The sequence below is a fragment of the Colletotrichum acutatum genome, assembly GCF_030867785.1.
Source record: "Colletotrichum acutatum strain CBS 112980 chromosome Unknown BDZ83scaffold_37, whole genome shotgun sequence".
Classification (NCBI taxonomy): domain Eukaryota; kingdom Fungi; phylum Ascomycota; class Sordariomycetes; order Glomerellales; family Glomerellaceae; genus Colletotrichum; species Colletotrichum acutatum.
In genome coordinates, this window is record NW_026849031.1 from 45,847 (window position 1) to 67,559 (window position 21,713).

The 21,713-nt window shown below is 55.4% G+C and overlaps 10 protein-coding genes across 10 annotated transcripts; 5 read left to right on the top strand and 5 right to left on the bottom strand.

The window, feature by feature from the left end:
* Positions 1-2: 2 nt before the first annotated feature.
* On the bottom strand, positions 3-1,986 carry BDZ83DRAFT_617819 (54S ribosomal protein L3). Its single transcript, XM_060508045.1, has one exon. It carries the CDS (start codon positions 1,589-1,591, stop codon positions 305-307), a length of 1,287 nt encoding a protein of 428 aa, XP_060365904.1. The 5' UTR covers positions 1,592-1,986; the 3' UTR covers positions 3-304.
* A 1-nt stretch (position 1,987) lies between these two features.
* On the top strand, positions 1,988-3,003 carry BDZ83DRAFT_669345 (uncharacterized protein). Its single transcript, XM_060511111.1, has 4 exons — positions 1,988-2,083; positions 2,136-2,155; positions 2,239-2,421; positions 2,500-3,003. The coding sequence occupies exons 1-4, from the start codon at positions 2,081-2,083 to the stop codon at positions 2,588-2,590; spliced, it is 297 nt and encodes a 98-aa protein (XP_060365905.1). The 5' UTR covers positions 1,988-2,080; the 3' UTR covers positions 2,591-3,003.
* Positions 3,004-3,021: 18 nt separating this feature from the next.
* Positions 3,022-4,185, bottom strand: BDZ83DRAFT_729990 (uncharacterized protein; the record flags this gene model as incomplete). Its single annotated transcript, XM_060512830.1, has 4 exons — positions 3,963-4,185; positions 3,369-3,450; positions 3,176-3,225; positions 3,022-3,153 (listed from the first exon to the last, which is right to left on the bottom strand). The coding sequence occupies exons 1-4, from the start codon at positions 4,122-4,124 to the stop codon at positions 3,022-3,024; spliced, it is 426 nt and encodes a 141-aa protein (XP_060365906.1). The 5' UTR covers positions 4,125-4,185.
* A 2,216-nt stretch (positions 4,186-6,401) lies between these two features.
* Positions 6,402-8,548, bottom strand: BDZ83DRAFT_751300 (uncharacterized protein; the record flags this gene model as incomplete). The annotated part of the gene is made up of 2 exons (XM_060514034.1): positions 6,402-6,965; positions 7,016-8,548. 2 exons carry the CDS (start codon positions 8,546-8,548, stop codon positions 6,402-6,404), a joined length of 2,097 nt encoding a protein of 698 aa, XP_060365907.1.
* Positions 8,549-11,813: 3,265 nt separating this feature from the next.
* Positions 11,814-12,315, bottom strand: BDZ83DRAFT_278165 (uncharacterized protein). The gene has a single exon (XM_060502112.1). It carries the CDS (start codon positions 12,212-12,214, stop codon positions 11,948-11,950), a length of 267 nt encoding a protein of 88 aa, XP_060365908.1. The 5' UTR covers positions 12,215-12,315; the 3' UTR covers positions 11,814-11,947.
* Positions 12,316-12,800: 485 nt separating this feature from the next.
* BDZ83DRAFT_617828 (Gar1/Naf1 RNA binding region-domain-containing protein) lies at positions 12,801-15,569 on the bottom strand. Its single transcript, XM_060508046.1, has one exon. The coding sequence runs from the start codon at positions 15,366-15,368 to the stop codon at positions 13,266-13,268; it is 2,103 nt and encodes a 700-aa protein (XP_060365909.1). The 5' UTR covers positions 15,369-15,569; the 3' UTR covers positions 12,801-13,265.
* Positions 15,570-16,233: 664 nt separating this feature from the next.
* Positions 16,234-18,476, top strand: BDZ83DRAFT_617866 (fungal-specific transcription factor domain-containing protein). Its single transcript, XM_060508047.1, has 4 exons — positions 16,234-16,914; positions 17,009-17,814; positions 17,899-18,392; positions 18,454-18,476. The coding sequence occupies exons 1-3, from the start codon at positions 16,279-16,281 to the stop codon at positions 18,152-18,154; spliced, it is 1,698 nt and encodes a 565-aa protein (XP_060365910.1). The 5' UTR covers positions 16,234-16,278; the 3' UTR covers positions 18,155-18,392; positions 18,454-18,476.
* Positions 17,869-18,919, top strand: BDZ83DRAFT_775784 (uncharacterized protein). Its single transcript, XM_060515453.1, has one exon. It carries the CDS (start codon positions 18,262-18,264, stop codon positions 18,676-18,678), a length of 417 nt encoding a protein of 138 aa, XP_060365911.1. The 5' UTR covers positions 17,869-18,261; the 3' UTR covers positions 18,679-18,919.
* On the top strand, positions 18,409-19,737 carry BDZ83DRAFT_775788 (uncharacterized protein). Its single transcript, XM_060515454.1, has 2 exons — positions 18,409-19,264; positions 19,322-19,737. The coding sequence occupies exons 1-2, from the start codon at positions 18,779-18,781 to the stop codon at positions 19,694-19,696; spliced, it is 861 nt and encodes a 286-aa protein (XP_060365912.1). The 5' UTR covers positions 18,409-18,778; the 3' UTR covers positions 19,697-19,737.
* A 561-nt stretch (positions 19,738-20,298) lies between these two features.
* On the top strand, positions 20,299-21,386 carry BDZ83DRAFT_751304 (putative RTA1 domain protein; the record flags this gene model as incomplete). Its single annotated transcript, XM_060514035.1, has 3 exons — positions 20,299-20,555; positions 20,643-21,028; positions 21,085-21,386. The coding sequence occupies 3 exons, from the start codon at positions 20,299-20,301 to the stop codon at positions 21,384-21,386; spliced, it is 945 nt and encodes a 314-aa protein (XP_060365913.1).
* Between the last annotated feature and the right edge of the window lie 327 nt (positions 21,387-21,713).

Sequence of the window (21,713 nt, forward strand, 5' to 3'; positions counted from 1 at the left end):
AGTTCAGTAAATGGCCCCGTTTCGAGGAGTGTGTCATTGTTTTTACAAATCTATTCATCTTACAGAGACATGCTTGACCTTCTACATGTCCTTGCTTCAAAATGTACACTGCCCAACAAAAAGGCATCTTGATAAAGTCCGGGATCACCTGTCTCCCGACCCTTGAACAACGTTCTCCGTCACCTCCCCTCTCTTGTCGCCCCTCTCTCTTCTCTTCCTCCGATGGATGAATTACAGTCGATGTATTTTGCTTTTCATTTTTTCTTTTCCTTCTTCCCCATGTTGCCCCAACATATCTTTTTCTTTAGATAATCTCTCCCATGTCAATGTGCACAGGCTGCCACGGCTTCGCGCCCTCGACGAGCATATCACTCGGCACCCGCACCTTGGCGCCGGGGCTGTAGAGGTACCACGCCTTGAGAACATTCATAGACGCCTGCAGACGCGCGAAATCCAAGCTGGCGCCCGTGCCCTCGCCGAGCTTGTCGCGCCCGCTGTAGATGCCGACGACGTAGACGGGCGTCCTGCTCAGACGACCCGTCTCGCTCTCGAGTCGCGCGACGGGGGCCTCGAATCCTTCGCGGGCGCAGAGCATCGCCAGCTCGCGCGTGGGCAGCCTGAAGCTGAAGAGCTTCTCGAGCTCGACGCGGCGGCTGAGGATGTGGGCGTCGATGAAGGCGCGCACGGCGTCGCGGCCGGCGTGGGCGTACACGGCGCCCGTGACGGCGCGGACGTGTGCGGCGTAGGCGTCGTTGCGGAGCTTCTCGCGCTGCTCCTTCAGCAGGGCCGGGTCATTGGGGTCGGGCTTGGGCTCGAGCGGGTTCCGCCTGGGCTTGTGCAGGACGTCGCCGAACTCGTCGTCGAGGACGACCCGGGACGAGACGGAGCGGCGCCACTTGAACTTGTCGAGCTCGAAGTGCTCCTTGCGGACGTAGCCCCAGCGGCCGTGGACGACGCCGTGGGCCTCGGGGTCCTGGGAGAACTGCAGCAGGCCTGGGTCGACTTCGCCTCCGGGGGCGGCGGCGCTCTCGACGCCCCACTGGCTGGCTACGCGGTAGAGGGAGTCGGGGCCGCCGTAGGCGCGCATGGCTTCGTAGAGGATGGCCATGGGGAGGCGGGGGTAGTGGGTGATGAGCCACTCGGAAACGTGGTAGCTGATGAGGGAGCCGCCGACGACGGCGAGGTTGGCGTTGTTGAAGTTGGGGTTAGGGTCGGCGGAGGGGTCGACGAGCGTGCGCGCGAGGGACTGGAGGGGCAGCTTCTCGGGGAGGGAGAGGCGAGCGTGGAGGGCGGCGAGCTTGGCCGACTGGAGGGCCTTTTCGGGGGCGGGTGACGGGAGGTTTCTCGACTTCGACTTGACGGGTTGGGTGGTGGTGACGGTGGTGTTGGCTGAAGCGTCGGATGATGCTTCTTCTGCTACTGCTGCCAAGGACGGGGAGGAGGTCGATAGTGTCCGCGCCGGGTTGCTGTTGTAAAGCTGTGTTCTAAAGGAGATGGGCGTCAGGCACGGCGAGGCGTGTGTCCTGGCCTGGGCGTTGAGCAGTTGCCCGGTGCATCTTGATATCCTTAACCTCTTCATCTGGGACGCCATTCGGTGGTCGAGGTTGGTGTGTTGCTGAGCTGTTCGAAAGCCCAGTAACAACGTAACGAATAAAAAAGTTCAAAGAAGGAAATGGTGTTGTACAATGCGGTCGATAGCAATTGGGTGGATGTGGTATTCGCTGGGGGGTTGGATCGCAAAGGGGGCAAGGGAAAAAAAGTTCCACGTCCCGAATTCTCTCGAACAGCGCCGGTCTCCCGTCACGAAAAAGTTTCTGGAGCCGACCGATTCGAAGTCGTGTGAGCTCCAGCATGCTAGGGGGTCCTGTGCACGAGCCATGAGTGGAAGCCAGTAGAGCAGTCGCGGAATATCCGCTCCTCCGCAGCTCCGGGTGGTTTGGGTCCCACTTTTCGGGAGGAATGGATGGCAGCACTTCACCATTCGCGACGTCCAAGGGCAAAAGCTCAATATCGAGTCGAGGCGGGAAAGCGATTGCCATCACCACACTATCCAACCCCTCATATTGAAAATACAGTCAAAATGGTACGTCAACTCTCAATCAGTAATTCCTGGTCAATTGCTAATTCACGAACAGGGAGGCGGTCCTAAGGTTCCGTAAGTTCTAACCTAGCGCATATCACCTTCGAACGCAAACCACCCCGATCCTTCGGAAACAGCTCCTCTAACACCCACGAAAGCTACCCCAAGCACGTCTGGTCGCCGGCCGGTGGTTGGTACGCCCAGCCTGCGAACTGGAAGCGTAACACCGCCGTCATCGGTGCCGTCATGGCCGGTGTCGTTGCCGTTATCTGGAAGATCAGCGCCGAGAAGGAGGTGCGCTACGTGATGCCTCAGGAGGGCCGATTCTTCCCCAGCAGATAGTATGTCCACGCATTCAACGTGCTATTGCAAATATGTGCGCATGAGAGAGAATTCCGGGCTAATACTGCACCCCACAGCTGGTCGAAGCAATTGATCGAGTACGACAGAGAACAGGCCGCGAGGAAGGCCAAGGATACGACGCAGGCGGAGGCGATTCAGAACTCATAAACGACGACTCGGACGGTCGGAAAACTTTGTACAATGTAAATACGGTACCCCAGGAATTGAGCGCCGCGCGGTAGCGGTAGTTGCGAACACTGGACGGCCCCGCGATGGATTGCTCGCTCAGTGATACATGGATTGTGTTGTTCAGTGAACCCTTAAGAAACAGATTGAAACGGCGGCGTCCGACCTTTGCCGATTCAATAAGCTCAATTGCTAGGAGCCCGCGGCCTTGACCAGAGCCTTCGGTTTTGCCCAGCAGGAGAACGACGAATCTCACCATTGAATGGTTGAGAAGCAGATCTCGAGAATGCAGAATCGCCTATGCTCACCTCGATATTCCCGGTCATCAACTATGAGATACTCACCTAGAAACGCGAGCATGCCTCAAAGCGCCGAGCCGTGAGCAGTGACAGCATAACTGAGCCTTCGGCCAATCACGATGGTCGTAAAGGTAATTCAAGAGTAGGTCTCAGCTCTAGATCACGACCATCCCTGGGTACCAGCTTGAAGAGGACCACCCTGGACCATGAAGCAAGCATCTTGTAGACACTGAGAACACTGTTTATCTGCGTCCATATGGACACTTACTTTATCACCAATGGTTGCCAAAGAAGACAATGGTCCCTGAGCCGCGAGAGCTACATACCCCTGGATCAAGCATGCCATATTCAGCAAACAAAAAGATTTCCGGGGAGGAGACGTTGTGACATTCGTTAGATGCTATGAACTAGCTAACTGACTCTCCCGAAGTAATCGTAGAACAGGAACTAGTACTAATTACTTGCCTTGTTGGATAGGCTAATGTCGGAAAGGGTCAGCTTCTTTTTCGGCCCAGGAATTCTGGACATGGGCGTTACGCGATACTGAGAATCTAGTTCAAGATACGAATGACAAAACGCGTCTGCGCCGTGATGAGAGAGGGTCTATCTGGTAAGACCTCGAAAGGTTCACTGGGGCAGGTGGAAGCGCGAAAGTAGAATAACTCAAGAACATCGCAGAGAGACGCAGAGTAAAGCCACGTCAAAGGATTGTCTCATTCATCATTTAATCATTTAGGGGAGATTAGTTGTACCGAGAATAGCACCGCTTCTTCAAAGAGGAGAAGGAGCAACATAATGAAAGGCATCGGTCCTCCTCAGTTTTCCCCCTTCATCCCGGTGTGTTTGGTCGGCCGAGCTTAAACTTCCATAGAAGAACTCCATACAACGACCCTCCTGGACCCCAATTGGTATTGGCCGGCTGGTTCGGTTTTCAGCAGCAAAGCTGTTCCGTTAAATGATATGTCAGTACATCGGTCCAGGCCGAGCAGAAAGACGGAACATAAGAGAGAAAGAAAAAGAGGGGGGGGGGGGGATATGAAAAGACAAGAACGTACGCGGAATACTCCCTCCACGGGACATCCGATGAAGCAGGGCGTCTCGTTGCAGCAGTTTCCCTCCGACGAGTCCTTGAGGAACGCTTGCACCAGCTTGTCGGGGACGTAGAGCGCTGTGATACCTGATGCCAGGACGGGGAGGATCAAGACTGAAAACTTCATGTTGTTGTTTGAAAAAAGTGTTGAATGCCGGGTGAGGCCAAATGGAAGGTGTATTGAGATCTGCTTGCTGGTGGACGATGATCTGAGATGGCCAGTCGAAGTCCAGAATGGCGGAAAAATCCATTCCTTTTATGTTTCCTGATTCACCGCGTATCTTTCTCCCACCTTGAAGTCATTCGAACTCTCCTCCGCTCAGTGAAGAAATCTCTAGATGGTTCGAAATGGTAACATCCACGGACAGAAGCATCCCATATCCCTCCACGTACGACATGCCGTGTCGACGATCCGCGTAAATCAACAAGACGTGACTGGTTCCTGTTTATTTACCACCAAAGAGCCGCGGCCGGGTTCCCGGCAGTGCTACAGTAGTACATCTCCAGACAATAAGTCGGCGTCGAGACTCTTAACTGTTGAAATGTTGATAGGGAAAAGGCAGTCTCTAGCCGTGCCTACGTTGCAACACCTGCAACACCGGCGACACATGTGAAAAGAAGCGGGTGAACCCCGCTCTATCAAGATGTACGCTGCCGTGAAGTTACGCTGTCGTGAATCTACAACCCTCGTAAACGACGTTACTGTGACCTCCCATACCATTTTTCCGAACAAGAATCATGGAAACGTAGACGGTTAAATCAGTTCGTTTCGCTCTATTGGCTTGGCAAAGTTGTATGTATGCAGCGAGTATTCAGGCTTGCTGCAGCAACTTGGACATTGACAACAGCCTGCTGCACGACTTTGGGCCTCGTTGCTACGACGCCGTTCGCGCGATTCAAAGACTGCGGATGAGTCGCGGCAAGTATGACAACATTCAATTGAAGAATGGCAACATCACCCCGTCATACTTTTGAGGGGAATTCCCATAGCGGATCGCTCTGTGATCGATGTACGTGGCATCTCCCAAGGCTACCTACACATATGGATCTCTAGCTTAAACACATGAACAAATTGGACTTGGTTCTCAGTTTACACTGCCCAAGACGAAAGGCCGTGAACTGCTCATCATCCCTCAACAATCAATTGACTTCCAAAGATTGCCGAAGAAGCAAAAAAGACACGGTAATATGGCGAACGAGTAGCTTTGAAACATATCCTCTGGCCACATACCATAGCTGCTGCTTTCATCTCTTTGATTGGGATCCGTGATGGAACATCTACGAAAACACCATTTATTTTTATCTCCCCTAGTGGCAGCTTCCGTGTAAGTAGCAAGACGGCTTCTCCGGCGTCGGCCTGCAGAAAGCCGTGTAGATCAGAGTAGTATTGAAACCTACTAGACTGTGACGGGCACATCGATCCTGAGTTCGTGAGACGGCTCTCGGATGGGCGCTCGAAACAGAGCAACGTGACTGGATGTACTGCCATCTTTCTATGATGCTGTAAGTAATGCCTCTCCATAAGGTACTTGAGAGCTCAGACACCGTAGGGGAGCCAGACTTTGAGAAGGAAGTAGCACGTTCATCAATTTCAGAAACATTGGTTCAATACAACGCGGAACATAGTTTTCAGGTATAGGCATCTCATTGTCTACCTAGCTTGCTCGACACAAAGAAGCAGCTCTTGCGTCCCTTCCCTTTCAGGAGGACCTAGATTCTCTCTCAATCTGTCTCAACCACTACCAAATCTCCATCTCTCCATCCACTATGCTGTTCCCAATCATGCCACTTCAAGGCATCTCAAAAGGAATCAACGCAACACACTCGCGTCTCCTGCCAAAAAGGTCGCTCAGTATGTTTGCTAAACGACCAAACACAGCCACCAGAGCTGCAAGAAACGAGAGGTGTCAAAAAGCAACAATCAACAAGGGTGAGCAATATACATTAAGCACTAGGCGTATCCTTGGCCCATCCTTAATGGCCGCCGCTGCAATCGCTTGGCACAAGGTAGGGCCAAGGTAGGTGAATCGAAATCGCGAAACAGTGGGTGTTCGAGCGAGTGTGAAGAAGCGTAAAAGAAAAGAAAATTGCAAGCCACGACTGAAACCAGGCTGCAAAAAGGGTGTATCAAAAGCGGGTGTCATGAATGAGTGACTTGAAAGGTATAAACGCGTCGTTGGGGTTCGTTTCGCCCCTTGATCGGATCATCGTCAGAGTCCAGTAGGAGGGGAAATCTCCCCCAAGTTCTTTTTGTGGTAGTTCGCAGAAACGCCGTGCCCGTGCTGTCCAGAATGCAAAGTAGACCCTAGTCTATCGTCAAACGTAGATGAATCCCCAGTCTTTGTGCCAAAAGACGTTATATACGTGGGGAGTCAGTGTATATGAACGTTGCTTTGGTTGTCATTTACACAGCCTGTCCAGGGACAGGCTTGCGGCCGACAGGTCCCATTGGTGGGCCTGGACGACCCTGAGCTGGGGTCCCGTTCAAAGGCCCGTTCATCGGTCCATTCATGGGACCGTTGGGAGGACCATTAGGGTTCATTCGGCTGGGCTGAGGGATTCTGCTAGGCCCCGGGGGGCTTGGCTTGCGACCTCCCATTCCGTTGGGGCTCTGCGGTCGCTGTCCTGGAGGACCCTGGTAGCGAGGACCGGGGGATTGAGGTCGGCCTCCGGGGCCCATAGCTCCATTGCCGGCGGGGGACTGAGGTCGGCCACCACCGTTCATGGGACGACCTGCGGGCGACTCGGGGCGGGGGTAGGGCGGGCCGCCCTGGGGGTTCATGGGCCGCTGACCAGGAGGGAAGTTCGGACCAGGACCGCGGGGAGCACCAGGGCCCATGTGAGGACCACGAGGAGGTCCTTGGTTAGGTCCCTGGGCTTGAGGAGGTCTAGGCTTAACCGGGCGAGTGGAGAGGCAGGTGCGCGGTACAACACCCTGCTGGGATCTATCCAAGCGAATGCAGAGCGCCTGGAGGGATGTTAGCTTACAAACTCATCATCATGGACATCAAAACTTACCCAGCCATCATCGTACTCGTGCAGAAGACGCACAAGCTGGCCAGCTCTCAGTTCCATCTCGTCCTCAAGGGTAGGCTTGAAATCAAGTTGCACACGATGAACAGTGGTGTTGGCGGGACCTCCAGCGGCGGCGATGGCAGCAGAACCAGTGGATCCATTAGATTGGTGACCGGGGCCGGCAGAGTCGGCGCTGAACGTGGTTCCAGAAGGAGAAGCAGGGATGGTAGACAAGGGTGCAGGAGGCGCGGGCAGAGTCAGGTCCAGTGCCTTGGGACCGTCCTTGCGGGTCGACGCTTTGCGAGCCAGGCCTCCAACGGCGACGGCTCCAGCACCAACTGCCGCAGCACCTGCAGCAATAGCGGCACCGTTGGGAGCGGCGTTGGCGGGGATGTCACTCACGGCAGTCCCTGGAGCAGGCTCGCCGACGCTGGGAAGAGGCTTCTCGTTGAGGCTCATGGAACTGACGGACTCCTCGGCGATGGGACCGTTGATTCTCTCGGCTTGAGCACCAAAAGGGTTCGCGGGGTTTGAGCTCTGGTTCGTTGCCGGTCTGTCCCAGGCGCCTTGGCCGGGGTTGCGAAGACCCAGAGCAGCAGCCGCGGGAGCCAGATTGGCGTTCATGTTGACGGCAGGTCCTCCAGCAGGTCCCCTGCTGGCGCGCTTGTCGAGGTTCAAGTTGGGCAAGAACTGGGTGACGGGACGGAGGCTGATACGAGGAGCGCGGGGGTTCTGGCTACCAGCGACAGCGGCGGCGGCTCCAAATCCATGGCTCTTCTCATCCTCATCGGCCAGACGCTGCTGCTCCATCTGCTTCTTGCGACGGTTGAAGAGGAAGAAGACGAGCAAGAAGACGACGAGAACACCGGCCAAAACACCAATAGCAATGCCAGCCTTTGCGGCACCGCTGGTTTCGTTGCTGGTCGACTTGTCCGTGGTTGACGTTGCGCTAGGGGAAGCGCTGGAGATGATGCTAGCATTGTCTGCAGTGGCGGCAGTCTTGGTGGTCTTTGCGAACGTGGGTGCGTCTGTCGCGATAGCGAGCGTAGTCTGGATGCTCTCGGTCAAGGGGTCCTCGATGACGGTGGGCAGCGACGAGGTAGACGCAGCATCGATGGTGGTGGATGAGCTGTCGGCAGTCTTAATGATGGGGGCGCCGGCCTTGGCAATGGTGGTCTCGGTGGAGTCAACTGTCGTCGATTTCGACCTCGTGGGGAGGGGTGATTGAGCGACAATCAGCTTGGTTGAGGTGGTGCTCGTGGGGGCGGCGACGGCATCATTACCAGTGACGGTCTGGTAGATGGTCTTGATAACGGTCGAGCGGCCTTTCTTTGTATTAGCGCGCCGTGTGGTCGTGGCATCATCATCGTCGTCGTCCTGTCGGATTTTGAGATTACCTCCATTGCTTGTCGTGGCCTCGTCATTGGAGGCAAAGGGATTCAGATCCTTGAATTTGTCGCCAACATTGCTCCAGAAATCGGGGTTGCGAGGCGCGATATGCCTGCGGGCGTGGAGGTGGTGGTGGTGATGAGCCATTGCGGCGGTTGCGGGCGTGGGCTAATCGAAATGGATCAAATCCAACTAGGCCCGCCAGAAGTCGTCGGGATGAGTGAAGATAAAGTGAGGCGTGTGAGGCGCGTAATGAATGATTCGTATCGTGAGGTTCGTGGGTCGAGGCGGGGTATCTGAAAAATGGAGGGAGGATATCTGGCGTGCACGGGAGAGGCTGGTGATGGGAATGCTTAAGGGATCCGGCTCCAGGAGGGAAAAGGTTGTGATGTTCGTGAGGCGATCGTCGAAAGAATGAACCAGCAAGTAGTGAATAAGTCCAAGTCCGACCAGGGAGTCGCGGTGGTCGAGGATTATTGAATGGAGAAAGACTGGCTGCCTTGGTGTTGTGGGTTGAAGGTCGAGTGTTGTTGCGCGTACGTGTGCGTGCAATTGAACGAATGTGAAGTGGCTCTGGGCCAGGTGAAAGGAGAGTAAAGTGAGAATGTGGGTGAGGTGAGGTCGTTGATTTTTGCAAGATCTCACTACCAGCTCACAGTCATTGGACAGTCACAAACCGTCTTAGTAAATTGTCATGAAGACGATTGGGGGGACGTCGATGATGTTTTGTTTGTGGGAGGAAAGAATGGATGAATCTGCACACCGTGACTCTTGGGAAGCCGCGAGAGAGAGGACGACGATGAAGTCTCTCTGTCTGTCTCTGAAGGTGAGAGAGTACAGCAACGGCAGGAAGCAGTCAGGCTCAACGAGTGAGATGCAGTTCGGACAGAACGGGGGGGAAGGATGGGATGGGATGGGAAGAAGAGGGCACACACGAAAGTGGGAAGGGACAGTGAGAAGAAGAGAACCGGGGACATTGAGGTTGCACGCACTCGCAGACTGCCAGTTCAGGATCCTGGGCGAATGGGAAGTTGGGAAAGAGGCCCCAAGCAACGTTGGACGGATGACAAGGGTCGGGCGACTGGGGTGTCGATGGGAAGCAGATCCCTGCCGCGACAGGTACCTACCCTCAGTCTTCTGCTCTCAATCTCACTCTCACTCTCATTCTTACCCTCCAGCTTGGCTTACTTCAGGATCTCTGGCTGCAAAAGTACGGATACAGGTACGGGTAAGAAGACAGCAGGCAGGAGGACCGTGAGATATCAAGATGAAAAGGGAATGGCGTGTGGAAAAGACGGCCGTGCGATACGGTCAAAGTCAGGGCTTGCAGTCTTTGCCGTGTTAGTGCTGTCCGGGGATATCACAGTCTGCTGTCTACCTCGTAAGGATACCTAACTCCTCCTGCGTAAAGTAGGTAGCTGGCTGATGTCTCTTGGGTAACGGTGGGTGATGGCTCGGATCACATTTTGCACAAGTTTAACAATGGCACCAATCTATGAAAGGTCGGACGGATTGGGATTAACGCGCACAAAAATGCAACCGCGGCTCCGACGGTCATTCGACAATGCATCTGATCCACGCCCACACTACCGAGTCAGCGTTTCACCATCCGCCCTGTCTCTGGCCTCTCCCTGCGCTTGGGATGAACTGTAGCAGAGGTGCACACGATGAGGGAGGAAACAAACAAACACTTTTGAATAGTTACACATCTGCCTTCCTGTCCTACGGAGAAGTGCCAGGCATCAACCCACTGGCGTCTACTTTCGGCCAAAGGGTGATGATTGACTGCCATATATCAGCAACTTCCCCTTCAATCTTGATACGAACACATTCAATGGGAAGCAACAAATCCCGCACCCATCCCATCGGTTTCCGACGTAGGCACCGACTTCAATCCGTCGGTCGCATTTTACGGCTTGCCCATCCACACCGGCGCCCATCTTCATCAGCGCACATGCACGGGCCGCGCTAAGGCAGGGGCCTCCCAACGCCCATCCTGCCGTGCCTGTCAGGTACCGACCCTGCCTGATTGGTTCTCTTGTGCTGGTCTCCACTGTCTCCACCGCACACCCACAGAATAAACGAAATTGTTTGCTCGGGGTTCCTGAGCCATTTGTCCAATCAAACCCTGCCAGGTGGGACCGAAAAAGAAGGCGTTTGTACGGCCCGAGCTCCAACCACCAGTGAACCACCACAAGCAGCCCCCAAACTCCAACATCCCCATCGTCATCGCCAACAGGGGACCAACACATTTGTACCAGTGGTTGTACCTGTCACATAATGTCACAACACCATACTGGCACACACACACACACACACCACTACCAATGCTGTGATACGCGCCGTCTCCTGTTTTCTCGCCTCCGCACGCGACGTTGTTCCCATTCAGCCTGGTCCCTTTTCTTTCCCGCCCAAACAGCATCCCATCCTACCCCATCGCCTTCGAGAAGCACGGCAAGACTGCCATATTCATGCGAGCCACACACACACAAAGGCAGCTTATCGCCACAAGGGAATTAGCAGAAATGCACCGAAATAGCATTCTTCTGAAGCTCAGATAGCCTCACAAACGAAAAGAATGGCTAGAGCCTGGCGTGTGTGATGGCGAAGCTGGCCTGCCCATCGTCATCTCACCATTCGGCCCGGAACCTCGCAAGGGTTGATATAGGCACCGCTGACCTACTTACAGTAGAATGCCACGGCCATTACCGTAATTATCACCAAACCACCCACCGACACTGCCTCTCTTAAAGACCCCTAAAGAAGCAATCTTGTCTTTGAAAGAATGACACGACATGCTCCGTGCTCCTCCCTCGCGAGTCGCAAGGAGCTTCCAGCTTTCTCTGTCATCCATTAGCCCTTCTTGATATTCTCAAGCGACAGAAAGCAGTCAGTGCTCGGCATCCGTCCATCTGCCTCGAATACGAGACTTGTCAGGCCACATTGCCGCGAGGAGCCCTTAGTTGTCCTATCTGCCTGACAGAAGTCGGTGTGTTTGAGTCCAACAAGCGGTCGAGACTCCAAGAAATGAGAATTGCACACCGTTCGATCTCGTTGCTTTTTCGGTTGCGTTTAGACTTCCCGTCGTGCGCCGGAAGAAGATTCAAACAAGATCCCCTACGTGGTCTCAGGGAAACAAGCAAAGAAAACACACAACAAATTCTAACCTGGAGGCTAATTTTAAGACACGCATCGAACGGTGCCGTCAAGCCACCAAAAAGCCTAAAGCCACAAGACCGCTTTTACTTGAGCTCGAGGGTTCGACCAACACACCCGTGATACCGAAATTGGAGAGACCTTTTGAAACAAGCCGGTTCGTCCGCTCGTGCCATTAGGTTTGGTTCGCCTATTTCGTACCCGTCGCGCAGTCAGCACTCGCCATCACCTCTCAAGTCTCAACTTTGGTTCCCTCCCCCATGATCTGCCCGCCTCCACAGCATGCCACTGCCAAGCGCCTTTCGGTACCTGGCTACCTGGCAGATGCTGGCATTTTTCTCGCATTGTGGCCCATCTCTCCACACTGGAGATGAACTCCGCCCACCAGCCTTATCCATCGACATCCATGACATCCATGCGAGAACACGCGGAAACATGATGGCTAATCAGCGGGCAATCTAACGAAAAGACCCGGATGTGACTGTACGGAGTACGGGGGTCAATTACCGCAGCCTGTACTTCAAAGGTGTTCGCAGGCAACCAACACGCCGACAACATCAACATTGCGAATGGAGTCGTCTCCGTCAGGACGAAGTTGGGGGCAGGAAACCGCGCAATCCTCATTCCCAGGTATGGGGAACGTCGCATTCCTGACATTGACTCCCTATGCAGCACAGCAAACCATCCTTGCCTTACACAAAGAGCAGAGTCAGCACTTCAGACAACGTATTATGCAACAACAACGAGAAAACCTGGCTTCGACGTCGTAGATCGGCACAGCGTCATTTTACTGCCTTTGTACGGTATGCTCCCGCAATCAGCCGGATAACCCGAAAGGTAGGCTACCTCATGGAATGTTTCAATCAATCCTAGCCAGACCTGCCGTGTTCCTTGTCTTGATCTGAGGGAGATCTCCTGCTGCGCACCCGGTTTTTTGGACGTGGGAGAAGACAGACAGAGACAGCGCCGTAGCGGCGATCCGTACATCGGCCTTATGCAGCTTCGCGACAAACCTATCTCTCATCTTGCTCGTCTTCCCGTACGTTCCTGCACCAGATCAGTGTAGCGTCCAGGATCGTTGATATTCAAAGGCCATTCATCAATGGCCAAAATCGCTACACTCAATCATCATAGCGAGCGAGCCTAGAACAATATAGATCCCACCCGTTCATTTCGGAATTTTCAAGCGGACGCTTCGGAGACAGCCTCTTCCGTCAGTCAGAGCGTAGCACACATAGTCTAACGTCGAAATAGAAACCTATTATTTCACTTTTGTCTATCCATATCTCTTCGCGTATAGTCGCGTCGCGAGTCCCCACAGTTCTAATCATTACAAAGCGATGCAAATAGCCACTACTGATCGCTCTCCTTTCTAGCTTCGCTCGTGTAGGTCGCGATTGGACTTTACCTTAGCTGGTAGCCTCCCGGTTCAGTGTGCCAAACATGGCAGCTAGAGCAAGCCATGCGATCGAAGCATTTTCACGTCCCTTGCTTCGAGACTTAGTCTATGCTCGTAGCTGGCAGAGCTTTCCTATAGCTTCAGCCATCTAGGTGCAGAGTCGCAGAGGTCCCAGTCCACCCCCACGCTGTCTGTCTCCCATCTCGTATGCTACGTCGAGCTCAATTAAGTACATCGAGCTTCGCACCTTCAGCTGTCCACCACCAGCATCACGACCGGATCTCATCCTCAACCTTGACAAAAGTCGATTTACTGCGGAGGCGGCTGAGCACCCCATTGGTGCGGCGGCTGAGGAGGCTGAGGGGGCTGCTGGCCTTGATATTGTCCTCCCTGTTGTTGCGGCTGGCCTTGTTGCTGCTGCTGCTGCTGTTGCTGCATCTGTCCAAGCAACGCCGCAAAGAAGGCCGGGTTGATATAAGCACCCTGCTGCGCGCCCTGCCCAGGCTGACCACCTTGCGTCGGCCAACCCGGCGGCGGCGGCGGAACGGCAGAGAAACCCTGCTGTCCCGGCTGCGGCACAGGCATCCCGGGGAACGGGAAGTTGAACGTCGGCGCCGTCGGCGCGGGCGCACCCTGCTGCTGCTGGTTGTTGTAGCTCTGCTGGGGCGCCTGGAACCCGGTGGCGCCGGCGCCGCTCCATTGTCCACCTTGTTGCTGCTGATGCTGCTGTTGATGTTGCTGGTCACCGCCGCCCGAATGATGTCTCTGCGGCGCCGAGTATCCCTCCCTATGATCCCCGCGGTTCCCGTACCCGCCGCGTCCACGACCACGTCCTCCTCCCCTGCCCCTATCGCCGCGTCCCCTAGAGTCACCACGTCCACCTCTACGCCCACCGAAGCGGCCCGGTTCAGGCTCCGTGGTGAAACTCTGCTGCGCAGGCGGCGCCTGGCCGAACCCAGGCGGTCGCGCGAGGGGCTTGTACGGACCATCGTCCTCGTCGTCGTAGTTGAGTCCGCCGTCCGTAGAAGGACCGGCAGCCGCGGCGCTGACCTCATTCCGCAGCGGATGCGGCTCGCGATGATTCCTGCTCCTCTTCTCACTTGGTCCACCACGTTCACCACCGTCCTTGCCGAATCTCGCCTCCTTCTTCTTCTGCTTGATCTGCCTCTTATGCTCCGCCTCCTTCTCGTCGTCCGAGAACTCCATCTCGTCCTCGGCAATCTCCTCGTCGTGGATGTTACTCGCATCCGAGCCCTTCAAATTCTTCAACGGCTGTGTAAACACAAACTTGGCGTGCGCGGGCGGGTAGTACACCTTCACGCCGACAGCCAGCCCGGCCTCGGCAATCTCCTCGGCCGTGGAGAGCATGACGGTGTACAGCGGCTGCAGCACCTTGCCAATCGTCTCCCACACCACGCCAAACACTTTCCGGTCCTCAGTGCAGAGCACCGACCCCGTGTCGAGGACCTGGTACTCGCCCGGGGTGAAGGCCCTCACCACCATGATGTTCTCGACAATTTGCTCCACGAGCCCGAGCTCTTCAATCTTGTCGTCCGCGGTGAGTGTCACGTCGGGCTTAGCGGGGACCGTCACGTCGGCTACTTCGTTCTTGGTGCGCAGGTGTCCCGAGGCGCCGGTCCCTGCACCGCCGCCGTTCTTGCCGTCGCCTCCGCCTTCGTCGTCTGAGCCGCCTTCCATCTCCATGAGCATGCGCGCCGTCTCTTCTACGCCGAGGAGCTGGTAGCCACCTGCGTCGGAATCGTCGTCCGAGTCCGAGGAGGAGTCGCTGGAAGAGTCGGAGGACGACTCGTAGGGCGAGGAGTCGGCTTCCCACTCGGGGTGTTCGCCTTCGGCAGCGGGCTGTTGTTGGTCTTGGTCGGCGATGGAGGAGGTCGGGGCATCGATCATTTGGGGTCTTTCGAGCATTTGAGGGGCGTCAATCATCTCTGGTGCTGCGGGTGCAGGTGCGGTCGCAGATGCGGGCGCAGGAGCTTCTTGAGCTGCTGCAGCGGGCGCCTCTTGGGGAACTTCGACTTGTTGGGCTGGGGGAGTGTGATCGAGACCACTGATCATGGCCTCGAGGGCGTCAGTCAGGGAAGGGGGCTCGGCGGCATCGTCGACGTTCATGGCATCGGGGTCGGTGGCCTCCTGTGGTGCGGCTACGGGTGCCGCCGCGACGGGCTCTGCTGTTTGCGCAGGCGCAGGGGCGGGCTGCGACTCGTTCGTGCTCTCTCCCATGTTGACATCCTCATTCTGGCTCTGAATCTGCTCCGAGGTGCCGTTGGCGGCGGCGATAATCTCGGGATCGACGCCCTCGAAGCTCGCGGCGGCAGCGAGAACATCGGCAGGCACCGGCGGCAGGGTCTCGTTGGGTTTCGCGAACCCCAGGCCGGGGATCTGGAAGCCTGACATGGTGAAATTTGTATTTGCGATCGGTTTTCTCGCTAGTATGTCGTCAATTGAAATCCAGTCGAGCAGTGTGAAAAAGTTCTCAAAAGACGAGTACAACGAAAAACCACAAAGTCTTGTTTGGAGCAGACTCGGGCGCAAGAGAAATGGAGAGTTGGGGAGGAGGATCCGATAAGAAAATTTTAGTGGGGTCTCTGCTTTGCGATAAAAAATAAACTGGGTCTTTCTCGGTCAGTCACCGCAAGTCCTGACTTTCCTGGCCTTCGGTGACACCTTCCTGCCCCACCTTCACCGAGCTCACCGGTCGCTTCCGACTTACACGCTCACCAATACGTACCTACTTTGTTATATATGTTGGGTCGTACTAATTCCTTCGTTCCTGGCACGAGTGCATCTTCTTCATAGTCACAACTCCATTGTCCGCCAACACGAAAGCAGAATCTGCCACTTCGCCGCCCAAACCCACCACGCAACCATGGCCAGCTTCTTCACTGCTAAAAAGCGAGCCTGCGATGCGTGCCATCAGAGGAAGGCATGTGCAACAGTGACTCGTGGCTTTTGCTTGCTTGACCTTACTGACCATAGGTGTCTCAACTGCAGATTCAATGTGACGCGGCCGTGCCCCAGTGCGACTGGTGCAGCCATCACCAGCTACAGTGCACCTTTAACCGTGTCGTGCACCTGAGAAGACGCGCAGCCCCTACCACACTGTGAGTTGTCATTGCGTCCATTGTGAGATGCTTGTCCTCGCCCACGAATGCGGAGGAGGGTGTTCGGTTCATCGAATGGCGATTAAGAGCTGTTGACTTGTCTTCTTAATAGTCAGGTGACAGCAACGACAAGAAGCAGCTTATCCTCGATCCCACAAAGCGCAAGCAGAACCAGCAGCAACGATGAGGTCGACACTACGTGCATGACCAGACCTCCATCACGTACCGACACCCATATGGCATCGCTTGCAGCCTCGCCTACTGTCACTATTTCGATCGCCGGCCTTGAGGGCTCGTCGTCGTCCTCCTCCTCCTCCGTGCCACCGGCATATGGATTAAGATTTGCCCGATACTATCTGGACGAGATTGTCTCGCCCAGCGGTGCACCTTTCTTTTCTGCCGACCATCAGAACTGGATTCGCCGGTGTACGGGACAGACTGACGTCTTCTCCAATCTGTCGAGGCTCGATTCATCCGGCTGTGCCGGAGGCGACTTCTACTCGGCTGATTACAATCAGGTCAAACTGCCGTCCCGACATGTCGTCGACGACTATCTGCAGATGTTCCGGGCGACTCCCTTCCGACTCGTCTTCCCCATCGTCGACGGTGTCTTATTTCAAGAAACCATCTGTCAGGCTTACGATCCGCACCATGCAGCCAACCCAGCAGCCCAGGCCTGTGTCTTCTCTTTCCTTGCTATCATTACCCACACCGAATGGAGCCTGCGCAACACGGCCGTCATCATTGATAGCGAGGCATGCGTTTGGCAGGCCCAGCGCCTGATGCCCCTGGCCCAAGCGAGCCAGGACATTACGGGACTCCAAACTTGCCTTATGCAGGTGAGTTGTGGCTCCACAAGGGGGAGTAGAGGCTAAGCTGTGCTGTGCTTACTATGGAATGTACGGGTACATGTCGGCTTCTAACGTGAACCAGTGCATGTATCACCTCTTCTACGGCAAGATTCAGAGGGCCTCAATGGCCCTTGCTCTTACCAGTCGCCTGTTGTTTGCGTTGGGAGCACACAGGCAGCCCAGCGCAGGCAGCGATGCGCCCGAGCAGCAAAGCCGAACAGAAAGCCACGCGCGCAAGCTTTTCTGGCTCTGCTATACCTTTGACAAGATCGTGGCGCTTCGGACCAGCCAGCCTCCCTGCATCAATGACGAGCACTGCGACCTGACACTACCTCGGGGTTATGTAGAGGGGCTATACGTTGACCACAATGACATTAGTAGCAGCAGCAGTAGTAGCGGCGCCCTCTGCTGCCTGCCGGGGGATTTACGGCTGAGCATTATCAAGTCCAAGGCCTGCAGACTGCTATACTCGATCCGCCTACAGCAACATCACCGCCCGACCCTCAATGCTGGGTTGCTGCGTGAAGTGCGCGAGCTTGACAGTGAGCTGGAGCGGTGGCGTCTCTCCATCCCGGCCCGGTTCCGGCCCATGCTGCTCGGCCGGAGCTACGGCGGCAACAACAACAGCGCCTGGTGGCTCGACCCAGCTTTGGACGCCAGCCAAATGATGCACGTCATGGTGCTGCACTTTGAGTACCAGCACCTTGTGGCCGCTCTGCACCGAGACGCGAGCCCATGGCCCACCTGGGGAAGCGAAGCAACCGTATCAACGGCGGCGACCTTACCATTAGGGTCTAGTCAAAGTCAGACCTTGTCGATCGAGGCCAGCCGGTCTTGTCTAACGTACTTTCGCGATGCTGCTCCTTCCCTGATGGGAGCTGCCTTTTGGTGAGCCACCCCCTTTTCTGACTTTGCCCTCTGCTCCTTCAATCCGACGGCCAGCTGCTGAGAAATGTGGGGTTTTCATCACAGGATGCTACTCTTCTACCCCGTATCTGCAGTAGTCACTGTGTTTTTCCATCTGTTGCGAAATCCACTGGGCGATCAGTCGGTAGATGACCTCAGACTCCTCGAGTCCATCCCGAACTTCGTGAGCGTGGACCGTGCCAGAAGTTCGATCCCACCCCATGGGCTCGACTTGAACACGGTTGATGATTTTGTGGCTGAGGTGATCCGATTGTCCAAGTGTGCTATGACTATGGCCGCCCACGTCAAGTATCTTAGGTAGACCACATGTGTGTTTGTCGATGACGCTTAACATCCTGAAGAGGTGGGAATGATCCGTGTTTGTATGGGTCAACAATAGGCACTGGCTTTGCTGGATCTTAAGAATGAATGACACCAGTAGATAATGGACAACAACTTAGACAGACGAAACGCAAGCCGTCCACAACACCTCCTCATATGGCCCCACCGCCGATGTCGGGTACCGCACTGGGCACGCGGCAGGCAGCCGAACCGGCCGAGTGGGTATACTCCACTTTTGGCCAAGCGGCCGACGACTACCGCGATACTAACATCGACGAGGCTGTCGACGTCTATCCGAACTTTGCGCCAGCGATCCCGGGCCAGTTGAAGCGCCACTCTTGCTGGGACAGCCTCTCGTATAACGTTGACTCAACCTGCACCTCCAATTCATCGGAGGTGCTGCTGGTCTGCTCGGCACTCTTACCCGGTCGTTTACGCGGGTCCGAGCCGGGGATCCTTCCCATCGCCCTCGGGACCTTGCCATACCTTCACGGACGCTGCTGACGGCTACTGCCGTGGCGAGGGCTTAGGCATTATCGGGTGGTCCTGAAGTACCTAGCCGATGTCATCGCCGACGGAGATACCGGGTTAGCTGTCGTCAGAGATGCGTTCCGCAGCTGCTTGGCCGGGCGCCGTCTCTATCACGTATCCCAGCACCGCCATGCAGCAGGACCCGTACCATGATCTACTGGCCCAGACTGGCATTGCGGCCGCCCAGCTTGGCTACGTCGGAATGCACGGCACTGCCAGTCAAGCTGGCGACGCGGCCAATATGTCTATCGTTGCTGCTGGCTTTGGCAGCGCCCGCTCTCCTGGCTACCTTACCCATTGTACGTGGGCGCTGTCAAGGCCAACGCCGGCCACGCGCGGGGCCGCTGTGGCCATGGCATCTCTCATCAAGTCCACCATGATACTCAAACACCGCCTGATCCCCGTCCAGACCGTCCCTTCTTCAGGCCGGCTCGAGCTAATCCGCCACTTGCCCCCTATCCACGACTTGGGTATCCACGGGGCAGGAAAGAGCCACGTCTTCCGCGCAGCCAGAGTCGGTTATGACCACAAGATAATGATCAACAACTCTGATATTGCGGTAAATACTCTTCCCTGCTCTATTTCAAACTACTAGGCTGACACGGGAGTGCTCAAGGGCGTCAAAGTGAGCTTGTTGCTCGAGGAGGGCAGCAACTTGCAGCAGCAGCAATACGAACATGGGGGTGACGGCCGCAAGTATCGTGTCGTAGTAGTCTCGGAACACATACCCCAAGTCCTTCGCCATGAACGGGCAGGGGTGCCGGAGCATCTTCGAGCTCACCCGCAGACCTCGCTGGTCAACGTGGCTTATACAGCGACGGCCCGCCGCGTACAGCATGCTTGCCGGACTGCCTATTTGTCCGATTCCATCAAAAACCTTGTACCTCAGCTGGAATGCAACGATAACGACGATATCCCACCAGTCGCACGCAGTGATGCTGGGGCTGATGAACACGGGAGCGTCGTCTTTGTCTTCCCGGCCAGAATATGAGGCGGAACTCGATGCTGCCAAGTTTCCCGTTAGAGGCCGATCCTGGGCGGGGATAAATTGCGGTTGCTACTGAACGTACCGCTTAGGTATGTAACGAACAATATACTATGTGCGCGTACTTCTTGATAAACATCCGGGTCATGAGAGTCATCGGGGACGCCCTCTTCCCGCTGTCGTGCTTGCGTATGCTGCTGGTTTGCATGCCTAGCAGGGCTGTGTACCATCCGAAAGAGGAAATTTGCCGCTTAGTCATAGGTGCTAGCTTTGTCTTCCCTGCCATAGCTTGCTAGCTCAATCATCTACATGGATAGTTGGAAACCATCGTCTATCAAGGACGACGAAAAGCTAAGGTTCACAGTTCCTAGTCTACTACTATGGACAGGCAGAAATGGGTACTTATCAGGATACCAACACTACGGCGTTGCCAAAACACCCTTTTAAAGGCGGGCATCATCTACTTTTGTTACCAGCGAGTTGTCTTCATGTTTTGTCCACATCTTCATCTATGAAGACCTGGAGGACCCCTTACTTCACCATCTCCTCTCACCTTATTTTTTACACTCTTGATAGCCAGCCCGACGCAAGAAATACAGAGATTAGATATGGATATCAGCGACTGCACCTTGAGCACTTGCCCGGTCAGCTTGTCCAGGATTGGGTTCCTGCCAAACCTGGGCGGTAACGCCTTCATGGTGGCCTGGTTCGGAATCATCCTGGTGGCACAGATAGTCCTCGCGATCCGGTATAAGACCTGGAGCTACCTGGTTGGCCAGGCGTGCGGGCTGGTGCTCGAAGTGGTTGGCTATGTCGCACGTATCAGGCTCCGCGATGACCCGTTCAACAACCAGACATTCATCGTGTAAGTGAATGCGGCCATCCCTTCCCGCCCATTTCCTTTTTTCGACTACACGGAGAGCTGACGTCTTCTCTTATTGCTCTTTTACAGATACATCGTGACCGTCACCATCGCTCCGGCCTTCCTATGCTACACCATCTACCTATGTTTCGGGCGCATCGTACTCATCTACGGCCCCCACGTGTCACTCATGCCCCACCGAACCTACACCATCATCTTCGTTACACTTGACATCATCTGTCTCATTCTTCAGGCTGGCGGCGCGGCATGGTCGCAGGCCGATGGACTCAACCCCCAGGATCTCGACCGGGCGCTCGACTTGCTGCGGGCCGGTCTGGGACTACAGTGTGCCAGTTTGGGTCTTTTCGTCCTGCTTTCGCTGGATATGGGAATCCGGGTGCTACGGAACCGGAGCATATGGGACACGCGGTATGCTCATGTCCGTCAACACAGAGCATTCACTTACTTCCTCATGGGTGAGTTTAAGTGTCTTCATTCTTGGCCCGTTCCTGTTGTGCTGATACTCTTCAAGGATCCTTTGCGGCCGCCGTACTGATCCTTGCCCGGTCTGCCTTTCGCGTCGAGGAGCTGCGTAACGGCTTCAACGCTGCGGGTGACAACGCCGAGGTGCTCTTCATGGTGTTTGAGGGCGCCATGATCGGCCTGGCTGTGCTGCTGCAGACCATCTTCCACCCAGGCTACATTCTTGATGGCGAGTGGCGCGCCACCAGCTTTTTTACCAAGCAGCCTGGCGCCCAGCACAGCCAAGAACGTGCGGCCGAGGGAGAGTCTGGCTCTTCTTTGCAGGCTTTGCAGAAAAATGGACATGAGTAGAGTCAGGTCCGTAGGGTAACGCCCGCGAGGGAAAAGTGCCTTCCTTTAACACGTTTAGCACACAGACTGGAATAGGGATTTGTCTGCCACTGCTACAATGGATTCGGCATCCATATGATGAAGTGAGGTTTCCTTGTGTTTTCCACGCAGTGCGCGCACGCTATCTGGGTACCTGACAGTGTTCGTGCTTTCGAGTCTGTTGCACACTATCTGATGTTTGCTTCGAACTGTTCCTCTACCTGACAAGGACTGGGAACAGCAAATTTGTAAATTATGTTAAGAAAGAAGAAATGAAAAAAAAGAGGATACAGAAAAAACACATGAATA